Below are 20,415 nucleotides of genomic sequence, written 5' to 3' on the forward strand. Positions count from 1 at the left end.
TTCTTGTGTTTATCTTAGATCAACAAGGGGACTCTTCATATTAGTCACTTTACAATCTGCCACTGAAACTTTATTTTAATACAGAGGCCCCAGAACAAAACATATTACTTCTGCTTGTATTTTATTGCCAAAGCAAATGACATGAAAATTCCCAAATTCAACAGGACAAGGTATATGTAACCTGCAGGGAGGAGCACTGAATATTTATGAATAGTAATACCTTCTGTGGGTATGAAATCAGGTATAAAAACTGTAACAGAGAAAGATTAATTTTGTTCAGTGTGAAAATTTGAAAAACAGGAAATATGAGACTAATAACCCTTACTACTTTTGCAATTTTATAAACTTATTAATGTTAGCTAAACAGAAATTTCCAGATTCTAAAATATCTTCACATAAAGTATTTTACTTGACTTTTATCACTTGACTCAGTGATGGGGACTGATAAGACTGAGTAATGGCTAAGAGCTCACTATGGAGTTAAACTGCTTGGTTTTGAATTTCAGTTGCAGTGTTTACGGAAATTTGACCATGGAATAGTTGTCTTACTTAATATTAGTGCTTCAGTTTCCTTTTTTAAAACTGGGTATAATCATAGTTCTAGCTTGCATTTATGTTTGTGTAAGGAATCAAAGTGGTAATAGTAACATTCAATGCATATTGTTAGTTGGTTTTACTTATTTTTGTATTTTTATCATATTTATCAACAATACTATTATCCCCATTTTCCAACTAAGATCTAAATGCAATCTATAGGCTTCTCTTTTCCCTAAGGTTCACATAGTAGGTCGCAAAGCTCAGATGCAAAATTAGATTTTGGTTTAGAGACTTTGTTTACATCCTACTCACACTTTTTTATATAATGTAACACAATCATTTTAATCTGTGTCTTTAAAGGTTATTTTATAAAAAAAAATTCATAGATTGATATAAATGATTTAGGAAATAAAAAGACTAATTGAGATTGGGAGATAATACTGAGAAAGAGAAAGGAAGACCAAAAGAGAAAGCAAACAACTGAAAAGGTACAGTGTAATTAGAAGTGTCAGGGAGGCAAACTGAGCCGAGGGAAGACAGTTGGTTTTCCTGGGAATTGGGAGTGATAGTAGCTAATCAAGTATCACTGTGGAGCTCACATTACACTTTTTTTCACAGATTTGGTTTGGAGAGTTGGAACAGCATTGTAAGAGCACCTATGGAGAAGAAGAGGATTATAGAAAATCTATAAAGCTTTAAATTCAGCATTTTTTTCCTCATTGAAGAGAAAGCAAAACAAGAACTATATGATTTTTGTTATTGTATGATTGAAAAGACTGACCTGTCAATTTGAGAGTTTGCTGATGTAAAGAAGTTGATGTGGTCAAAGTTATCTTAATGTTTTGTGAGTATTGTAGTCCCTACCCCCCGTTTTTTGTCTTGAAATAAGTGGTTTCTGTCATATGATTTGATATGGGTCAAAGTTTTACAAGCTATTTTAGGTTTGTTGACAACTCAAGTTTCAGTTTCCAGCAGCACAAAATGTACTGTTTCTGTTTGAAGTGTGTCTGAGTCTTGGCTCAAAACGTTTCTCTCATTTAAAGAATCTGGTAGGTAAACTTGATTATATTTGCCTTCTTTTCTCTAACTTCACAGGTGATTTATTATCCTGAGCTCAGGGTTCATTTTCCTGTTTTTCCTTTAAGTTTTTTGTTTTTGTTTTTCTTTTTGTTTTATGGAGGTAGGTAGCTCATAGGAGACAGGATACTGTTTTGAGAAAATTGTACATGATTCAGTGTAAAATTTAGAGGAATTAAGACTTTTTTTCAGTAAGAGAAACCACTAACTTGAACAACTACTGTATTGATAATACTAATTAAAGTTCTAGAATATTGAAAACTAGAAAAATAGAAAAAGAAAACATTTGGAGATAAATAAAAGTGACAAAATAACAAGCATAGATGTGACATTTAAGGTATTTCTGTTAAAATTTTTAATAATACTTTAAACAACTTACTCTAAAGATATTTATATAGATATGAAGTATCTAGGCTAATAACTACAAATGACAAGAGTAGATAACTTGTTTATTTTAGGTTAATGTTAATTTATCTACATGTTAAAAAATATATTAGTATATGCCTGAGATGAGAGGTTGTTTTGGAAAGGGGAAAAGAACTTTATAAATAACTAATACTTATATAGGTAACTGACATTTATATAGGTAGAAAGGAAGCTATAGAAATAGATACTGGTTTTTTGACTATTACTTTTTGCTTAACATTTTAATAGAGCTCCTTTATGCTATTTAAGCCATGGTATGATTTAGGTAGACTTAAGCTAAATGTCCAAATTTATGGTATTTCATGTGTTAAGAGAAGTCCTGAATTTTTTCTAGAGCCTTTCCCTTATGATGTCATTTATATTGTAGACATTAAATAAAATAACAAGTATCTTTTATATAATACTGATTGAGAAAAAAAATACTTGAGAACATCAGAAACTAGAAAACTTATGGGGGAGTCTGAGTTAATAGAATTTTTTTTTCTTTTTAACATCGGATATGTTTTATTGGCACTTCAAATATAAATACTTCTTAAGGAGTATTGCTTTATCGGTAATCGGTAGGATATTATCAAATGTTCTAGCTCATATTTTTAAGGAACTCCCAAGACATCTCATATGACTTATTATAGTAACCCTTAAAACTTGAAAAGGAAATTTCTTCTTTTAAAGAAGAAATATGAGATGTGGGCAGCAGAGCATTGATATTAGTATTAATAACTGTGAATAGCTTCTCTGAAGGGAACAATTTTAGGAAATCTATAATGAGAAGTAGCCATAATAACTATCTCAGGTTCTTATTTTTTTAATTTGTTATTGATGTCAAAGATGTCAAGGATTTGTTTGCAGATTTTACTTCACAAGATACAAAAATATGCTTTAGTTGTTTTAATGCTTATGGAGTTTATAGCTCTTTAGATTGAGAGGAAAATTAAGATTAAATGAGAAAATATAGGACAGTGACTGACCCTTGATAAAGATTATTGTATGATTGTATATATCCACCTATGCTGGGGTGCTGGTAAAATTTCCCGAATTATGTCTGCATAATTTTAATATGTTATCCCTTATTTTAATAACATCTTAACATACATGTGAAAAACACTTATTACTAAAAGAACAGTTCAGAGTTAACTAATGAGGCAGTGATGAGAAGTTATCTCAAAATCAATGTGTGTCTGCTAGAAGTTCTAAAGCGGTTAAAACTAAAAGAGAGAAAAAGAAGAGTGGAAAAAATAGGTAGAAAACATTGCCAGTTCCTTCTTATCACTATCTATTCTTCCGTGTGTTTGTGTGTGTGTGTGTGGGGGGGGGGTGTGCAAATAGTTCTGAGAAATAGAAAGTATTATTAGAATTTGGCAAGAGTGGAATGGAAAGAGAGAATGTCCAAGTGATAATAAGTAGAAGTAGAAAGAGAGCATGAGTTTAGAGCAGTTTGAACAGTACCAGCAGTAAAAATAACAAAACAATAATAACATTACAGCAGCCAAATATATTGAGTTTTTATTGTATTCATACACCAGGATAACAGCTTTATTGGTGTTAATTCACTTAATCATCGTGACAGCTTTATGAGGTACATATTGCTTTTTCTAGTTCATAGATAAAGAGATTATTTTCCACGGTCACACAGATGATAAATGACAGGGTCAGAATTTAAACTGTAGTTTGTCTAACTCCTAAGGTCATGTTCTTAACCATTACATTTTAACATTTGGAACCTTAAGTCATGTATAAAGTTCAAACCATGCTGCTCTTATCTAATTCCCGCCTCTTTAGCACCATCAGCCCTATATCATCCACAGTCTCATCAGTCTTCTCTCCTATTCTTATTCTAATACTCATCTACATCCAGTTGGTCTCTTGTCCTCCTTGCAAATTTTCCTTCCTATTTGTTTTTGAAAGCCTTTCTCTGGTAATAAAAGTCCTTTCCCTATTATGAAGGCACCTCTTTATATGCTCCCTCCAATCTCCCTTATCATATACACTGCTGGGCTTTACCCAAACAAAGTTGTAAATTTGGACTCAACAGCTGTCTTGTCAACTCTCTTTTTCTACTCTCAAGGGTCCAGCTCTCCAGGCCTGATAATTCATCCATGTTCATTGACTTATATATACTAGTTGTTTATAGATGGTATCTATTCTGATTGGTCAGTGTCTGTGACCAAATCCAGTTGTTAAATATTTTGTATGCCATTTCTGAAACTATCATTGCTTTGTTGAAAGTTCCCAAATCTATGTGCTTCTTTCTTCATATCTAATACTTTTTCATACTTCAATCTCAGTATATCCCAGTATTAGTTCTTCAGTTTCCCTAACCAAGTCTGCTTCTAGATTGCTCAAGAATGGTAATTGCATTGTCATTCTTTGATTCATTAACCTTTAAATCAGAGTCCCCTTTGACTCTTCCTTTTCTTTATTTTCCTACATCCAGTTACTTACCATTTCATGTAGACTTGGTCTCCACCAAATCTATTTTATCTTTCCTTTCTGTATTAGTGAATTATTGCCGAATAACAATAATAATGTATTATGCCTCACAATTTTATGGGTGGCTAGGTGGTTCTTCTGCTGCTTTTGCCCTGGAACTAGATCAACTCAGATGGTTGGAATGGGTAGAAACAATTAGATCTTTTCATGTGGTAATTTATCCTAGTTATCCAAACAACACAATGGTCTTAGATTTTTCAAGAGATCAAGATCCATTGGGTAAATGCTAGTCAAACTTTTGTTTGTGTCTTATTTGCTGACATCCCACTGGGCAAAACGACTTATAAGCCAATTCCATAGCCTATGAAGGAAGAGACCCCAAATTGGATACAAGCAAGTGTCACTCACTGGGTGACAGTGATTGTAACAATTTATTATACACTCAATTTCACTCCTACTGCTATTTTCAATTGTTTCTATCTCAGTTCTCTTTGCTTCCCAGTCCATCTGATATACTTTAAAAGCTCTAATCATGTTACTGTTCTTTTTCAGAACAAACAAACAAACAAATGAACAACACTGGGGCGCCTGGGTGGCGCAGTCGGTTAAGCGTCCGACTTCAGCCAGGTCACGATCTCGCGGTCCGGGAGTTCGAGCCCCGCGTCAGGCTCTGGGCTGATGGCTCAGAGCCTGGAGCCTGTTTCCGATTCTGTGTCTCCCTCTCTCTCTGCCCCTCCCCCGTTCATGCTCTGTCTCTCACTGTCCCAAAAATAAATAAACGTTGAAAAAAAAATTTTTTTAAAAAAAACAAATGAACAACACCCTTCTATATAGCTTCTTATAACTTTAGGAAGAAATTCTACTTTCTCCTCCTTGACTTTAAGAGATCTCAATATGACTCTCCTACCTTAATTCCTATGGCTCCCCTGCACCTTACTTAGTGTTCTACAAAACTATATTGGTTTCTTGATATTCTTCTTTCTCATTTCCTAAATTTGTTTTCATTTTTGTTTTTGTTTTTATTTATTTTTTTTTTAGTCAGAGCTATTTCACCTTCTCTGTTTTATTTAAAGGTTAAAGTCAAACCTGTTCTTTGAATTGACTGTATCTTCCTCTGTTCTCATCCAGCACAAATTATTTTTTCTATCAATGAAATCATGAAACACTTTACTTGTATCTTTCTTAAAGTAGTAATCATATTCTTTATTTTATTATTGTTACTTATGTTTGTGTACAGTTGTGTCCTTTCTCTGATTTAACATTATCTCTAGAATGGTACTGCCCATTAGAAATTTAATGAAAACTACATATATAATTTAAAATTTTTTGATAGCCAAATATTAAAAGATGCCAAAAGAAACTGGGGAAATTAAGGTTAATAATAAATTTTATTTAACCTAATGCATCACAAAATATCATTTCAACATATAAGTGACATAAAATTATTAATTTTTTACATTAATTTTTCACACTATTTCTTCAAAATGTGGAGTATATTTTACACTTATAGCACATTTCTGTACAGACTAATATTTTAAGTTATCAGTAGCCAAATGTTGTAGCCACCATGTTGGATATCACACCTCTAGAATACTATGAGGAATATTGGTATAATACAGAGAATGTTGATTTGTGGTAGGACCTATTATCAAATTCTGGCTTGTTATATACTGTCTGAGCCTGGACAATTTACTGTTTATCTGGGCTATAGTTCCTTTATGTGTAAAAAGTTTTTGCAAAGATTAAATTGTATCACATAATTTCTGACAGTGTTTGTTTATTTTTAAAAATCATTGAAGACATAACCCAAGTTATGCCAATGCCTTGCACAGTGCCTAGAATTTAGAATCTTATGTTACAATTTGTTGATTACATAAGCCATTACTAGCTATTTGTTTTGCTAGTTTCTAGGAATATTAGATAGGAAGTCTACCTTTAAGAAGTGTTGTCCAGAATGATGGACACATAAGTACTTAATTATTTATAATATATTTACAATATAAATCAAATACAGCTTAATATTGTGATATATGTTAAAAAGCTATCATATAGATCAGTTATTAACTATGCCTGGGAATAACAGGAAAGGCTTTAAAAGATGTTGCTTATGAAGTATACAAGGATGATGGAAGGTGATTATAGAAAGGAAAACACTTCAAAAATTACGGAGCAATGAAATTACTTGTGAAATATGAGGAAATTTTAGTTTTGCAATGGGTAAGCATTAGGGACTAAACGTTTATGTCTCCCCCCACCAACTTTACATATTGAAACCCTAGCTCCCCATGGGTGGTATAAGGTTGTGGGGTCTTTGGGAAGTATTTAGGTTTAGATGAAGTCATGAGAGTGAGCCCCATGATGGCATTAGTGTCCTTGTAAGAAAAGAGACTAGAGCTCTACTCTGTTCTCCATCATGTAAAGATACAGGGAGAAGATGGCCATCTATGAACCTGGAAGGGGGCTCTCACCAGACACTGAACCTACTGACATTTTGATTTCAGGCTTCCTAGCCTCCAGAACTATGAGAAATAAATATTTGTTGATTATCACCCAGTCTGTGATAATCTTGTTATAGTAACTTGAACTGACTAAGAAAGTAGGACACATAGTGTTTACATGGTGAGTTGGAAGAAGGACCAAAGGAGAGCATTAAGGTTGCTAGAAAAATAATTATGGACCATAGTGCTCTATGTAACCCTTCCCCAAAGCTGGTACTTCCTTATTTTTCCTTATCTTAATGAATGGTATCATTACCAGATACCTAGTTCTTTAGTTTTTCTCTTTCCCTCATTCTTTAAAAAAAAAAAAAATTTTTTTAATGCTTATTTATTTTTGAGAGACAGAGACAGAGTGCAAGCAGGGGAGGGGCAGAGACAGAGAGAGACACAGAATCCTAAGCAGGCTCCAGGCTCTGAGCTGTTGGCACAGAGCCCAACGTGGGGCTCAAACTCATGAACTGAGAGACCATGACCTGAGCCAAACTCATGAACTGAGAGATCATGACCTGAGCCAAAGTCGGCCGTTTAACCTACAGAGCCACTCAGGCGCCCCTCTCTTTCCCTCATTCTTCAGCTCTAATCTATCCATAAACCTATTACCTCTCTGCCTATGAAATATATCCTGTCAATGCCCTTAGTCTAAGCCACTCACCTCTTCCTTAAACCACTAAAAGAGTCTAACAGATCTCCTTACCCCTACTCTTGTTTTCCTATAATCCAATTTCTTCAGAGTAACAAGAGTGATTTTCTTTTAAAGTACACCAGAGTTTCTTAGCTCCCTTTCTTACAGACACAATGCCTCTCTCTTTCATTATATTCTACAAGATCCTACATGATCTGGCCTAATTCTCAGACCTCATATCATTTTGCCCTTCCCTTTATTACATATTGTTTAGCTACACTGACTTTTTTTTATTTATTTATTTATTTATTTATTTATTTATTTATTTATTTATTTATTTAATATTGCTTGAAGTTTTTCTTTCCTTGGGTTTTTTCTGTTGTACTTTCCTCTAGATTGCTCTTTCTCTGATCTTTAAATCACTGGATGCTTCTAATCTTTCAAATACTAGCTGAAAATCATTTCCACAAAGAAATCTTTCCTGAATATTTAGTTTAAAATACCTTAATGGCAAAGTCACTTTCTATTTTATTACTATTAATTCATACTAGTTCTTATTGATATCTTCAATGTATCATCATTTACTCATATATTTTCTTTCCACACTAGAATGTAACAAGAATAAGAATCCTATCTATCTTATTTATTACTGTATCCCAAATATCATCCACATGCTTAAACAAAAAACAATATTCAGTTAATGCTTGTTGGATTAAAGGATTAAGTGTTTTCCACCTGTACTATTATTCTCTTTCATAGGTTTTTACTTACGTTAAGAAGAATATGAGGTGTGAATTTATTAATTTAGTGTCCTATCAGGTATGAAATATTTGGCTATAAGGGGAAAAAAACAAAACGCTCTGCTGCTACAGCCACTGCCTTAAGCATATGATTTGATGGAGTGGGGAAAAGTGTCTCTATCTTTATTTCAACTTCCAAATAGTTTCTTAAATCTTAATGTAGAAAGTTAAATAACTAAAAATTAGGGTTGGTGGTATAAGAAAAGAACTGAATTAAATATCCTGTTTCTTTTTGAAATTGAAACATTATAATGTTTGCAAATAGATAGTTAAGGCAATGTTTTGATTATAAATTCAACTGGCTTTGATTGTGATTTTCCTTCTATTTGTGAAGGACTTCAGAAAGAAAATCTAATTCTGATTAATCCATGATTGAAGATTCTCTCTATATAAAATTCCAGATGTTGAAAAAGGTTAATATTCCCTCAGTAAACAAAGCAATAAGTTCTAAAAGGTCATTTAGATTGTTTGCCTGGTATATTGTTTACAGATATTCTTCACCTGTTAATATTATCATTGTTGATAATTCTTTTCAGATCATGATTAAACACTTTATGCTCTATGTAATTATTCATGTTAATATTTACCTAGTAAAATATTTTTCTTACAGGAAGATAAATAGTTGCTGCAAAGAACACTGACAACTTCAAAGCAAAATGAAGTTCTTTCTGTTGCTTTCAGTCATTGGGTTCTGCTGGGCTCAGTATAACCCAAATACCAAGCCTGGACGGACATCTATTGTCCATCTGTTTGAGTGGCGCTGGGCTGACATTGCTCTTGAATGTGAGCGATATTTAGCTCCCAAAGGATTTGGAGGGGTTCAGGTGGGTATTATTCTTAGTATAAACTGCAAAGTTTGCTGTGCTTATAGTAAATGGTATTATGATCTGTATCTGTGAAGCTGGAAGATTTTACTGCACAAATAGGTACTCTAAAACGGTTTACTGAGGAAGAAAAAAATTTAGTATTATTGACAACTTTATGTTTTGTTTCTGATATAAACCTTCTTCAGGAGGACATTTCCAATGTGGTAGTTAAAAATGTAGCTGTATATGCAAAGATTCAGAAATAAGTTTAGATCATTGATTATGTTATAGAGTATCTGATGATATAAAGTAACCCATAATATGATACTTATTGTTTATTTGTAGATCTCTCCACCCAATGAAAATGTTGTGATTAATAGCCCTTTAAGACCTTGGTGGGAAAGATACCAACCAGTTAGCTACAAGTTATGCACAAGATCAGGAAATGAAAATGAATTCAAAGACATGGTGACTAGATGTAACAACGTTGGTGTAAGTGAATTAAAATTTCCTTTAAAAACATTATTTAGGAAAATTCTCTCTCTTGTCTCCTGTTCCTTATGAGCAGAATATTTTCCATAGTTTTTTATTTTATTTTATTTTACTTTACACTTAAGCTATAACTAGAACTTAATTGTTACCTATGTTTAGCTTTTGTAAATCTTTGTATATGTACCATTTGTCTACTAAAGAAAATTTCAATCAAAGTTTAAAGCCAAAATTATTTATAAAGCAAATATAACTGTACACATTTCTGGGGAATACTTTCTAGTTAGGAATTGGAAATTCCAGTTGCAATATTTGTTATAATTTTTATGTGGCTTGTATATGCACCTATAATTTCTGGGTCTTCTTCCCCATAGGTTTTTTGATGGTAAATAGTTATATTATGAGAGATTTACCTTCCTCTCTTTAGATGCTAAGTAGATAATAGAGGCTAGCTGCTTCTTTCTTAGGATGATGCATGGAAATTTCAAAAACCAATGTTCTCTCCTGTCTTCTATGATTCTGATCTGTCCCCCCAAAAGGCTATTTGCATTTTTTCATAGTTATGGTAGTTTTAGTTACCAGTTTGTCGTTTACCAAGAGGGTAAAATGCAGATAGGTATTCAGTTCACATGGATTTCCCTTCACACTTAACTTTTGGTTTACTAGGAAGGTAAGTTAAAAAATAACAAATACCAGTTTTGGAGTGTGATTAACATGCTGTAAACTTTAGTCGATAATACTATAGATTTCTACTTCTCTAAAGACAAACTGAAATAGAAACTTTGTTTTTCAGGTCCATATTTATGTGGATGCTGTAATTAATCATATGAGTGGGAATGGTGTGGGTGCAGGAACAAGCAGTACTTGTGGAAGTTACTTCAACCCTGGAAATAGAGATTTTCCAGCAGTCCCATTCTCTCATTGGGATTTTAATGATGGTAAATGTAGAACTGGAAGTGGAGACATTGAGAACTATAATGATCCTTATCAGGTAATTAAAGAAAAAAACCACAGTGATTGGAATAAAGAGCTATCCGTGCCTTTTATTATCCACATGAAGCTTATTGATCTTCATTTTAAATACTGGTTTAGATTCCTTATGAAAATAAGGATTCCAAGTCTGACTCTTTAAAAATTAGAAACTCAAATCAGTATTTAAAATATTTTTCCCAATTAAATTTGTCCCAATAAGAAAAAAAAAAAAAAACCTCATCTACTTTATTTCCTACATACTCCATTTTTTCTAATACATCAAAGGTATGTCCATACTAGAATGTCAGTATGTTCAGTTCCCAATGCAAAAAAGACACTATAGAAACACCTGTTAATGAATAAATGAATGAATAATCAAATGGATTGTCAGGTTAAGGTGGTGTTTTGTGTATCAATCACAAAATTTTTACCTCAATAGGTCAGAGATTGTCGTCTGGTCGGTCTTCTTGATCTTGCACTGGAGAAAGATTATGTGCGTTCTAAGATTGCTGAATATCTGAACCGCCTCATTGACATTGGTGTAGCAGGGTTCAGAATTGATGCTTCTAAGCACATGTGGCCTGGAGACATGAAGGCAATTTTGGATAAACTGCATAATCTGAATACAAACTGGTTCCCCGAAGGAAGTAAACCCTTCATTTACCAGGAGGTACATCAGTACATATATGTATATGTATTTCATAGGTATATGAAAAAATATAATTTAATTAATTAGAAAATAAATGGTAGATTTAGTTAAAGATACAATTTCTGTAGTTTAATCGCTGTATCATTTGTATAGAAGAGTGTTCTTTAACCTTCTTTCATTGGAACAGCATCTAACATCTAACTCTTTATCACAAGAGGTTTTATGGAAGTGCCGAGAATTCATTTAGGCTGCAAACATCTGTGTCATTTACCGTCTCCCCAGAGACCATTAGAAAAGACAGATAATAACATAGTTGCTATCTTGAGCCAGTCTGAGTTTAAATCTTGGCTATAGCACTAGTAGCTGTGTTCACTTAGGCAAGTTGATTAACCTCTGTATGCAACATTTTATTTTCAAGTGAAGAAAAGGGATAGTGATAATAGTTATGTCTTTGTCTTTGTCCAACAGTTAAATGAGTTAATATTTATCAACCACTTAGAAATGTTTTCATCCAGATATCAAGTGCTATATAAGTATGACCTATTGTTATCATTTATGTACAATACTAAATTAGGTCAACATTCTCACAGGACAACAGGTCACCTTGTATCATGTTATTTTTAATATTGTAGCATATAATTTAGCCAAAAAGGAAGAATCTTGATATAAAGAAAACCATTTTGGGTATTTCAAATAACATAAATAGTTTCAAGTCATTTTCTACATAATGTTAACCTTTTGGTTAAAATTCTTTAAAGTTCTTATTAAAGTAATATTTTTCTTGTATTTCTACTAGGTAATTGATCTGGGTGGTGAGCCAATTAAAAGCAATGAGTACTTTGGAAATGGCTGTGTGACAGAATTCAAGTATGGTGCAAAATTAGGCACAGTTCTGCGCAAGTGGGATGGAGAGAAGATGGCTTACTTAAAGTAAATGAAATACGATTTGTCTTTTAAATTATTACACAGATGTATTAGTCTTATTATTCCAATCTGAGTTATCTTCTTTGGAACTTATTCAGAATTTTTAAAGATTCAATTACTAATAATAAGGGTTATAGTTTCCCAAATTCCAATGTATCATCTTTATTATTTAGAATGTCAATCATGAGGATATCTCAAAACCTCAAACATAACCTAGAGACTTTAATCTATGTCTTATATAACTCTACTATATTTGACTAGTGTTTGTATACAATATGTGAAGGCCATGCTATTATTAAAATGATTGTATCATTTATAAAGTACCTAAAATGTGGCTACATTATGGAGTTTACATATATTTTATCAATTAATTAATTTCAAATATTAGAATGTTTATATTATAACAATATAATATTGAAACCTGATTTTAACCCAGTTTCCCATTCTGTATGATGTGATATGGATGTTGATCCTTCTGAAGTCTCATCTAAATTATACTGAAACCTCTAAAAGGACTTTTTATAACAAAAATCTTATACCTGTAACATGAATATAATACAAGTAATCCATACATATATACATACATTGAATGTATAGTATATCTATATATATAGTATATCTATTTATCTATCTCTATATATATTTATTTTTTTATTTTAAAAACACTCCTATACAATAATCATTTAATTAGAGACAGAATTTCATTTGGGGATGCTATACCAAAAGAAATACACATTTAGGTTACCCTAAAACTATTGGAAAAGAATACATGTATTTTTGTGTATATGTGTTTTAATAGGAACTGGGGAGAAGGATGGGGTTTCATGCGTTCTGACAGAGCACTTGTCTTTGTGGACAATCATGACAATCAGCGAGGACATGGAGCTGGAGGAGCATCTATTCTAACATTCTGGGACTCCAGGTAGGAAATAAAATCCACCACCCTCCCTATTTTTTTACATTTGTTTTAATGACATTAAAAGTATTGTTTTCTTCTATGACGATATCATTTTATAACCTTCAGACTGTACAAAATGGCAGTTGGATTTATGCTTGCTCATCCGTATGGATTTACACGAGTAATGTCAAGCTTCCGTTGGCCAAGACATTTTGAAAATGGAAAAGTAAGTTTTTGTGCTGTCCAATATATATTTTTCTCAAGAAAGGAAAGGCAGTTTTGTTGTAATTGTACATGGCACTATTATTTTTACTATTTATCAAGTATTTAAGTATAAACCTGATGCAGGATGCTTTTAGCAATTCAATTCATATTATGGTCTCTGTTGTCAAAGATTATTGTAGGCTATATCAGAAGTATGACAAACATCCCCTCCCCAAAGAAACACTTTAAAATAAGGATATAGTAAGTAAAATATGTACTTCTCATACGTACCTACTTCATAGAGTTGATATGAGGATTACAAGTTAACACTTGTAAAGAACTTAAAACAGTACCTGCCCATAGTATGATCAATATAAATATTTGTTAAATACTTTTTTTTTTTAAAAAGTTGTATGGAATGCAAAGAAGTTGTTCAGTTGAACTTTTGTTAAATAGGGAAAATATCTTATAAGTGGAAGGAAAATATATGTATTAAAGAAGGGAAATTTACAGACTATTTTGGAAAAGGTAAAGATGAGAAAAATATTTGGGGTAATATATGGGGTATTGAGTAGCAATTTGAAAAACGAACTGAGAAATAAAATTATGAATGTATTGGGAAAGTTATTGGAATTTTTTTTAAAACTGAAGATTTCAGATGCAGCATTGTACAGCAACTTCATACCTAAACTAAAAATCTTTTTCGGGGCGCCTGGGTGGCGCAGTCGGTTGAGCGTCCGACTTCAGCCAGGTCACGATCTCGCGCTCCGTGAGTTCGAGCCCCGCGTCGGGCTCTGGGCTGATGGCTCAGAGCCTGGAGCCTGTTTCCGATTCTGTGTCTCCCTCTCTCTCTGCCCCTCCCCCGTTCATGCTCTGTCTCTCTCTGTCCCAAAAATAAAGTAAACGTTGAAAAAAAAAAATTTAAAAAAAAAAAAAAAAAAAAAAGAAAAAATCTTTTTCACTTCAAACCAGACTGATTTCTTCCATTTTTTTCTCTATCTTTAAAATTACCAATCTGAAAATCACAAGATTAAAAATTTGATCAATTTAGTAAAGAATATTGTGATGTATTTACTAGCACATTTATCCAAAAGGAAGAATGAAAGAAATGAATATTTATTCACCAATTATCATATTCAAGGCATTTTTCACATAATTATTTAATTAGGCACAGAGAAGTTATGTATGTTAACTAAGTTTTCTTTTTTTTTTTTTAATGTTTATTTACTTATTTTGAGAGAAAGAGAGTATGAGCAGGGGCGGGGCAGAGAAAGAGGGAGACAGAATCCCAAGCTGGCTCTGCACTGTCCAGCACAGAGCCAGATGGGCTTGAACTCACAAACCACGAGATAATGACTTGAGCCAAAATCAAGAGTATAGTGCTCCACTGACTGAGACACCCAGTCACCCCAATGTTATCTAAGATTTTTTATCTAATAGTAATAGAATCTATGTTTTCATTCTGCTGTCTCTGACACTACAGTTCTTGTCATTTCAATGTCATTCACTTTTTTCCCAGAGCTTAGCCATAACAATTCCTTGGAAAGAAAGTGAAGAGGTAAAAAAAAAAAAAAAAAAAAAAAAATCTGACCTTTAATATATGGCACTAAGAGAATTAGCAATTGGGAAGAAAATGGTGAGGACCTGGTAAAGGGCTATAAAAATACTGAAGGAGTTAGTATTACTAAATGAAGATGCTATAGACACAAGTAAGACAGATTGGGTTTTGTGTAATGAAGAAGAAAGAAACAAATACATGAAATGTTAAAAATCTAAGCTTTTTTTCCTTTAATTAAGGATGTTAATGATTGGATTGGGCCACCAAATAATAATGGAGTAATTAAAGAAGTTACTATTAATCCAGACACCACTTGTGGCAATGATTGGGTCTGTGAACATCGGTGGCGTCAAATAAGGTAGGAATTCTTATTTAGAGATGACCTCTAATATTAAACATTCTTAAAATTTTATTTTAAACTGTTAAATGTATTCATCAGCATTTTATGTGGTATTTTATCTTTAGGAACATGGTTATGTTCCGTAATGTAGTTGATGGCCAACCTTTTAGAAACTGGTGGGATAATGGTAGCAATCAAGTAGCTTTTGGAAGAGGAAACAGAGGATTTATTGTTTTTAACAATGATGACTGGTAAGTAGATATCAATTAGAAGTAACATTTTAAATAACATTTATACTAGTATGTTCTTGGTTTACTACTTTCTCTTATTACACACTTTTTTTATATCTGAAAAAATTCTTTAGTCAGCAGATTAAGAAAACACAGGAATCTGAAAAGAACCAGAAGAAAAATGATGGCTCTTATTCTTCTGATCTCTTCCTTATTAGGACTTTCTGTTCTAAGTGGAGTTATTCTATGTGCACCCTTGCATATCATGTGCAGATATTCTGCACATGTATGTTTCCACACATATACCCCACACAAAATACACAGAGTAGTTGATATAAAGGTTGTGAAATCACTAGAAGAACATGTCATAGCCCCTTTCCTCTTTCCTCCCCTTTTTTAAATAATGGAAAAATATTGCTTCAGTATCTTTTTTTAGCTCTTTTTTTCAAGTACTCTTTTATCTAATTTTTGGTCTTCTTTTTTCATTTCCTTGTCTCTCTCTGACAAATAATATGTTTTTTAAAGCATATGTATAAAGGGCATGTATCTTATGGTCCATCAGTGACCCGCCTCAGGAGATTTTTGAGTTTTAACTCTGAGACTTCTTATTGGCTTTCATTGGTCATACTTATATCCTCTGCCTCTAGTATATTGATTCCCTAATATATAGAACTATAGCTTAGAAGACGTCTTTTAAGCAATTGAAATGTCTCAGTCCAAGGCCAACTTTCACTCATGCTTAACTCATTCTAGCTTAAATTATATTTTGCTGACAAAAAAATAAATTGAATATATCTCTTTCTTACCAAAAGAAGCCATGGCTAGTCCTTTCATTTCTATCTTTTCTGGATGAGAGAAGCAAAATAAATTTATGAGACCTCTTTTTTTTAATGTTTGTCTATTTTTGAGAGAGAGAGAGAGCGAGCGCACATGTGAATGGGATGAAGGACAAAGAGAGAGAAGACAGCCAAATAGGCTCCACTCTGTCAGTGAGGAGCTGGACTTGTGGCTTCATCTTAGAAACAGTGACATCACGACCTGAGCTAAAGTCAAGAATCTTTTATGACCTAAGCCAAAATCAAGATTCACTTAACTGACTAAGCCACTCAGGTGCCCCATAAATTTATGAGACAGCGTTATATTTAAAACCATATACTTCACAAAATCCAAGATTATTTTTATCTCCAGCCCAAATTCATTTTAGCCTCTCGTGAAAAATATTTTTGAAGAAATAATCAAATTTAAATTTTTGAAAGTAATTATTATTTTCTTAAGTTTAGATGAGAACAAATTTAAAAGATTTGTGTTAACCACAAGAATTGCTTTTATCGAAGGGTGATAATTCACTCAAATCTTCACTGATATTCCTCAACTTTAATTTTGTGGTAATATTCACTATTGACTAGGGAATTAGTAAATCTTTTGTAAGATTACTTTTAGTCCTGGAAAACTGTTCACATCTACTGGAGAGGTTTTTGTATTTGGATTTTCTTCTCACTGAGACTTTGCTTAGAGTTCTACAGCACAAAGTTAACCTTTTAGAGATAGTCTGAATTCTTGCTTTTCATTCTGTTGAATTCAAGTTAAATCTTAAATTTTATTTTGCAGGCCATTATCTTTAACTTTGCAAACTGGTCTTCCTGCTGGCACATATTGTGATGTTATTTCTGGAGATAAAATTGATGGCAATTGTACAGGAATTAAAATTTATGTTTCTGGGGATGGCAATGCTCATTTTTCTGTTAGTAACTCTGCTGAAGATCCATTTATTGCAATTCATGCTGAATCTAAATTATAAAATTTGAAGCAAATACACATAATCAGAGAAAAAACCAAGTGTATTTCTTTGTGTGTGTGTGTGTGTGTGTGTGTGTGTGTGTGTGTGTGTTTGTATTCTTATAATTCATTAATTTTTGGTAAAAGCTATAAGTAACCAACTTGAAAAACTCAGAAAAGCATACAAATCATACATAATTATAAGGTAGCCACAATCAACATCATGTTATATTTTAGAAGACTTATGATGACTTATTTGTCAAAAGAATTTCTAAGAATTCAGAGAGGCATCTTGATAAATATGTTTGTTGCCATTAACACCATTTGCCCAGTATGTATTTCTGTATGTCTTCCATCAAGTATTTCTAAGAATTAGTTAGGGATAGTTGATTTAATGATGATTCCCATACAGAGTTAGAACACTTGAGTGGTTTTAACAGTATGAAAGCCCTTTTACAGTTAATAAGTTAAAAACTTAAATTATGCAAGGTATCATTCTTAATTGTATGGAGCTCCCAGGAATATTCTTTCTGTATTTTTTTCTCTTTATCTTTGTAATGTCTTTAACTTGATGTTTTTGTGTGTGTGTTTTCTTTCATCTCCTAACCCCCAGTATGAGTTTATTTATTTATTTAGGACTTTCATTACACCATATGCTCTGGATGTTTTTCCTGATCCTCTAGCTATTCATTTTCCTTCACCTTGACTTTAAATGTGTAATTTGGTAAGGATCTCATCTGGGTCTTATAACTCTCAGTTGTTTTCCTTATGCTTGAGTGATAAAATAAAACCATAATTGTGAATCTGTCTCTTCTTTTTACCTGTAAATTTATCTGTACTTGCCCCTGTTATTTTCTTCTTCCTGCCTGTCATAATGAAGAAAGTGTACTTCATTCTACCAAAGGCCATTCTTCTCACTTGTGTTAATAATACCATTTCCTTTTTTATCTTGTGGGGAAATTTCTTTCTTTCATTATTCTTTCTCTTCTGATTTAGTAATATTTCCCTTTCTGCTTAGATTACTCCCCTCAGATTACATGTCTTCCAACTAACAAATCAATGACTCCCTCCCCAGTTCTTCCCAAATTAAATTAATTCCTGGTTAACCCTGATTTGTTAGGTCATAAATGTCATTGAATTTCAATAGAAGCAGAAAAGTATGTGACAAAATTCAACATCTTTTTATGATAAAATCTCTCAATAATTAGGTATAGAAGGAATGCACCACAGCATTATAAAAGCCATATATGACAAGCCTACAGCAAACATCATGCTCAATCATGAAAAGCTGAAAGCTTTTCCTCTAAAATCTGGAACAAGAAAAGGATGTGTCATAGACTATGGGTCTAAAGTTCTTTCTTGTCTAGCAAGACAAGAGAATGAAAAGCGAGAGATGGCTAATATCTGGGAAAAGACAACAGCCCCGAATAAGGGTCCTTGCCCTGTATTTACTAAGATCAGAAGGCTTACAAACATGATGGTCATGCACAAAAAGACAAAAAAACTGGGAACATTAACTTGGGGATGTGAGGGAAAAGGGGGGTTTTGAAGGTATACGGTGTTTAGGATTTGGGTCAATATAAAACAAAATCCTGGCGCCAGGCAGATGGGCAGATGGGCAGTTGTTAACAGCAGGCAGGAGGCCCCATGTCTGTTTATTGTAGCTAGCCTAGGGGATAAGAAAGATAGGGGGAATAACCTCAGAGTTAACAAGGCACCTTTTCTTTTGTTAATCATTTCTGCTCTGGGCTGCTTCCCCTGCAGCACAGCAGTCTATAGGGCAACTTACCTGTTTACCTAACTTGGTCCTTTCCTCCTGTGAAAGCAGCTTTTTGCTATAGTACTAAATTGAGGGGCTCTTCTTCCCTGAACATCTAATCTTGCTTACCTCATATACCTTTGTATTAGGTGTCTTTGCACGCCTCTGGGGCCCTTGCCCCTCCTTCTCTATTCTGGGTGCTCTGCACCCTGTCTCTATTCTGGCATGCCTTTGCACCTCCCTATTTTTGGTGCCTTTAGCCTCCTTATTCCTGGGGTGCCAATCTTGTTTACCCAAATTCAGGTGTGAGCATCCTATGGCTTTTTATTTCTTTATGCCTTGTTAACCCATTGATGTAAGCCCAGGGAATTTCTAAGCTTATTCCCCACAAGGATGCCCATTCTTACCACTTCTATTCAACATACTACTAGAAGTACTAGCCAGAGAAATAAGGCAAGACAGAAAAATAAAAGGCTTCCAAATCAGAAAATAAGTAAATTGTCTCTGTTTGCAAATGACATAATCTTATATATGGAAACTCCTGAAGACTTCACCAAAAAAACTCTTAGAACTAATAAATTTAATAAGTTGCAAGATACAAATTAGGCATGCAAATATCAGTTGTACTTCAATACACTAACATGAACTTTCAAAAAGAAAAATTAAGAAAGCAATCTCATTTGTAATAGCCTGGAAAACAATGACATCCTTAGGAATAAACTTAACCAAGTAGGTGGAAGAATTCTATATGCTGAAAACTATAAGACATTAAAGAAAGAAATTGAAGAAGACACAGATAAATGGAAAGATATCCTGTGTTCTTGGTTTGGAAAAATTAGTGTTAAATGTCCATACTACCCGGGCACCTGGATGGTTTAGTTGCTTAAGTGTCGTCTCTTGATTTTGGCTCTCACAGTTTGTGAGATTGAGCTCTGCATCAGGCTTTGTGCTGATAGTGTGGAGCCTGCTTGGTATTCTCTCTGTGTCTCTCTGCTTCTCCCTTGCTTGCACTCTTGTTCTCTCAACATAAATAAATGAATGTCTAAAAAAATGTTCATACTACTCAAAGTGGTCAATTGATTCAATAAGATTCCCATCAAAATTCCAATGGCATTTTTTCAAGAAATAGAAAAAAAACCCTAAAATTCATATGTTTTCAAGATCTTTAAGTTATAAGAGCAGTCAATTTTTTTGTTAGCTATGCCCCTGTTATATCAACCTAGTATTCCTTTTTAAAGTTTTATTTAAAATTTATTTATTTATTTTGAGAGAGAGAGAGCAAGTGAGAGCAGAGGAAGGGCAGAAAGAGAGGGTGAGAGAGAGAATCCCAAGCAGGCTCTGTACTGTTAGTGCAGAGCCTAATACAGGGCTTGAACTCAAAAGCTGTGAGATCATGACCTCAGCCAAAATCAAGAGTCAG

General features: G+C 33.2%; 1 protein-coding gene across 2 annotated transcripts; it reads left to right on the forward strand.

The window, feature by feature from the left end:
• Positions 1–1,213: 1,213 nt before the first annotated feature.
• Positions 1,214–17,301, forward strand: LOC112868188 (amylase alpha 2B). 2 transcript variants are annotated; one of them, XM_086717711.1, is made up of 11 exons: positions 1,214–1,359; positions 9,001–9,214; positions 9,542–9,688; positions 10,479–10,676; positions 11,097–11,327; positions 12,103–12,236; positions 13,030–13,152; positions 13,255–13,354; positions 15,130–15,248; positions 15,356–15,481; positions 17,069–17,301. In XM_086717711.1, exons 2-11 carry the CDS (start codon positions 9,047–9,049, stop codon positions 17,256–17,258), a joined length of 1,536 nt encoding a protein of 511 aa, XP_086573837.1. In that variant the 5' UTR covers positions 1,214–1,359; positions 9,001–9,046; the 3' UTR covers positions 17,259–17,301. The 2 variants fall into 2 exon arrangements, with proteins under 2 accessions (XP_086573837.1, XP_025786929.1); XM_025931144.2 differs by lacking the exon at positions 1,214–1,359 and adding an exon at positions 1,446–1,586.
• Positions 17,302–20,415: the final 3,114 nt, after the last annotated feature.

The sequence above is a fragment of the Puma concolor genome, chromosome C1, assembly GCF_028749965.1.
Source record: "Puma concolor isolate L17-30 chromosome C1, mPumCon1.1.hap2, whole genome shotgun sequence".
NCBI classification, from domain to species: Eukaryota; Metazoa; Chordata; class Mammalia; order Carnivora; family Felidae; genus Puma; species Puma concolor.

Excerpts from the sequence above, each read along its gene's own strand:
- LOC112868188 (XM_086717711.1), top strand. The coding sequence starts at position 9,047 with ATGAAGTTCTTTCTGTTGCTTTCAGTCATTGGGTTCTGCTGGGCTCAG. Across the intron at positions 9,215-9,541 it reads AAGGATTTGGAGGGGTTCAG|ATCTCTCCACCCAATGAAAA; the intron begins GTGGGTATTATT and ends GTTTATTTGTAG. Across the intron at positions 12,237-13,029 it reads GAGAAGATGGCTTACTTAAA|GAACTGGGGAGAAGGATGGG; the intron begins GTAAATGAAATA and ends GTGTTTTAATAG.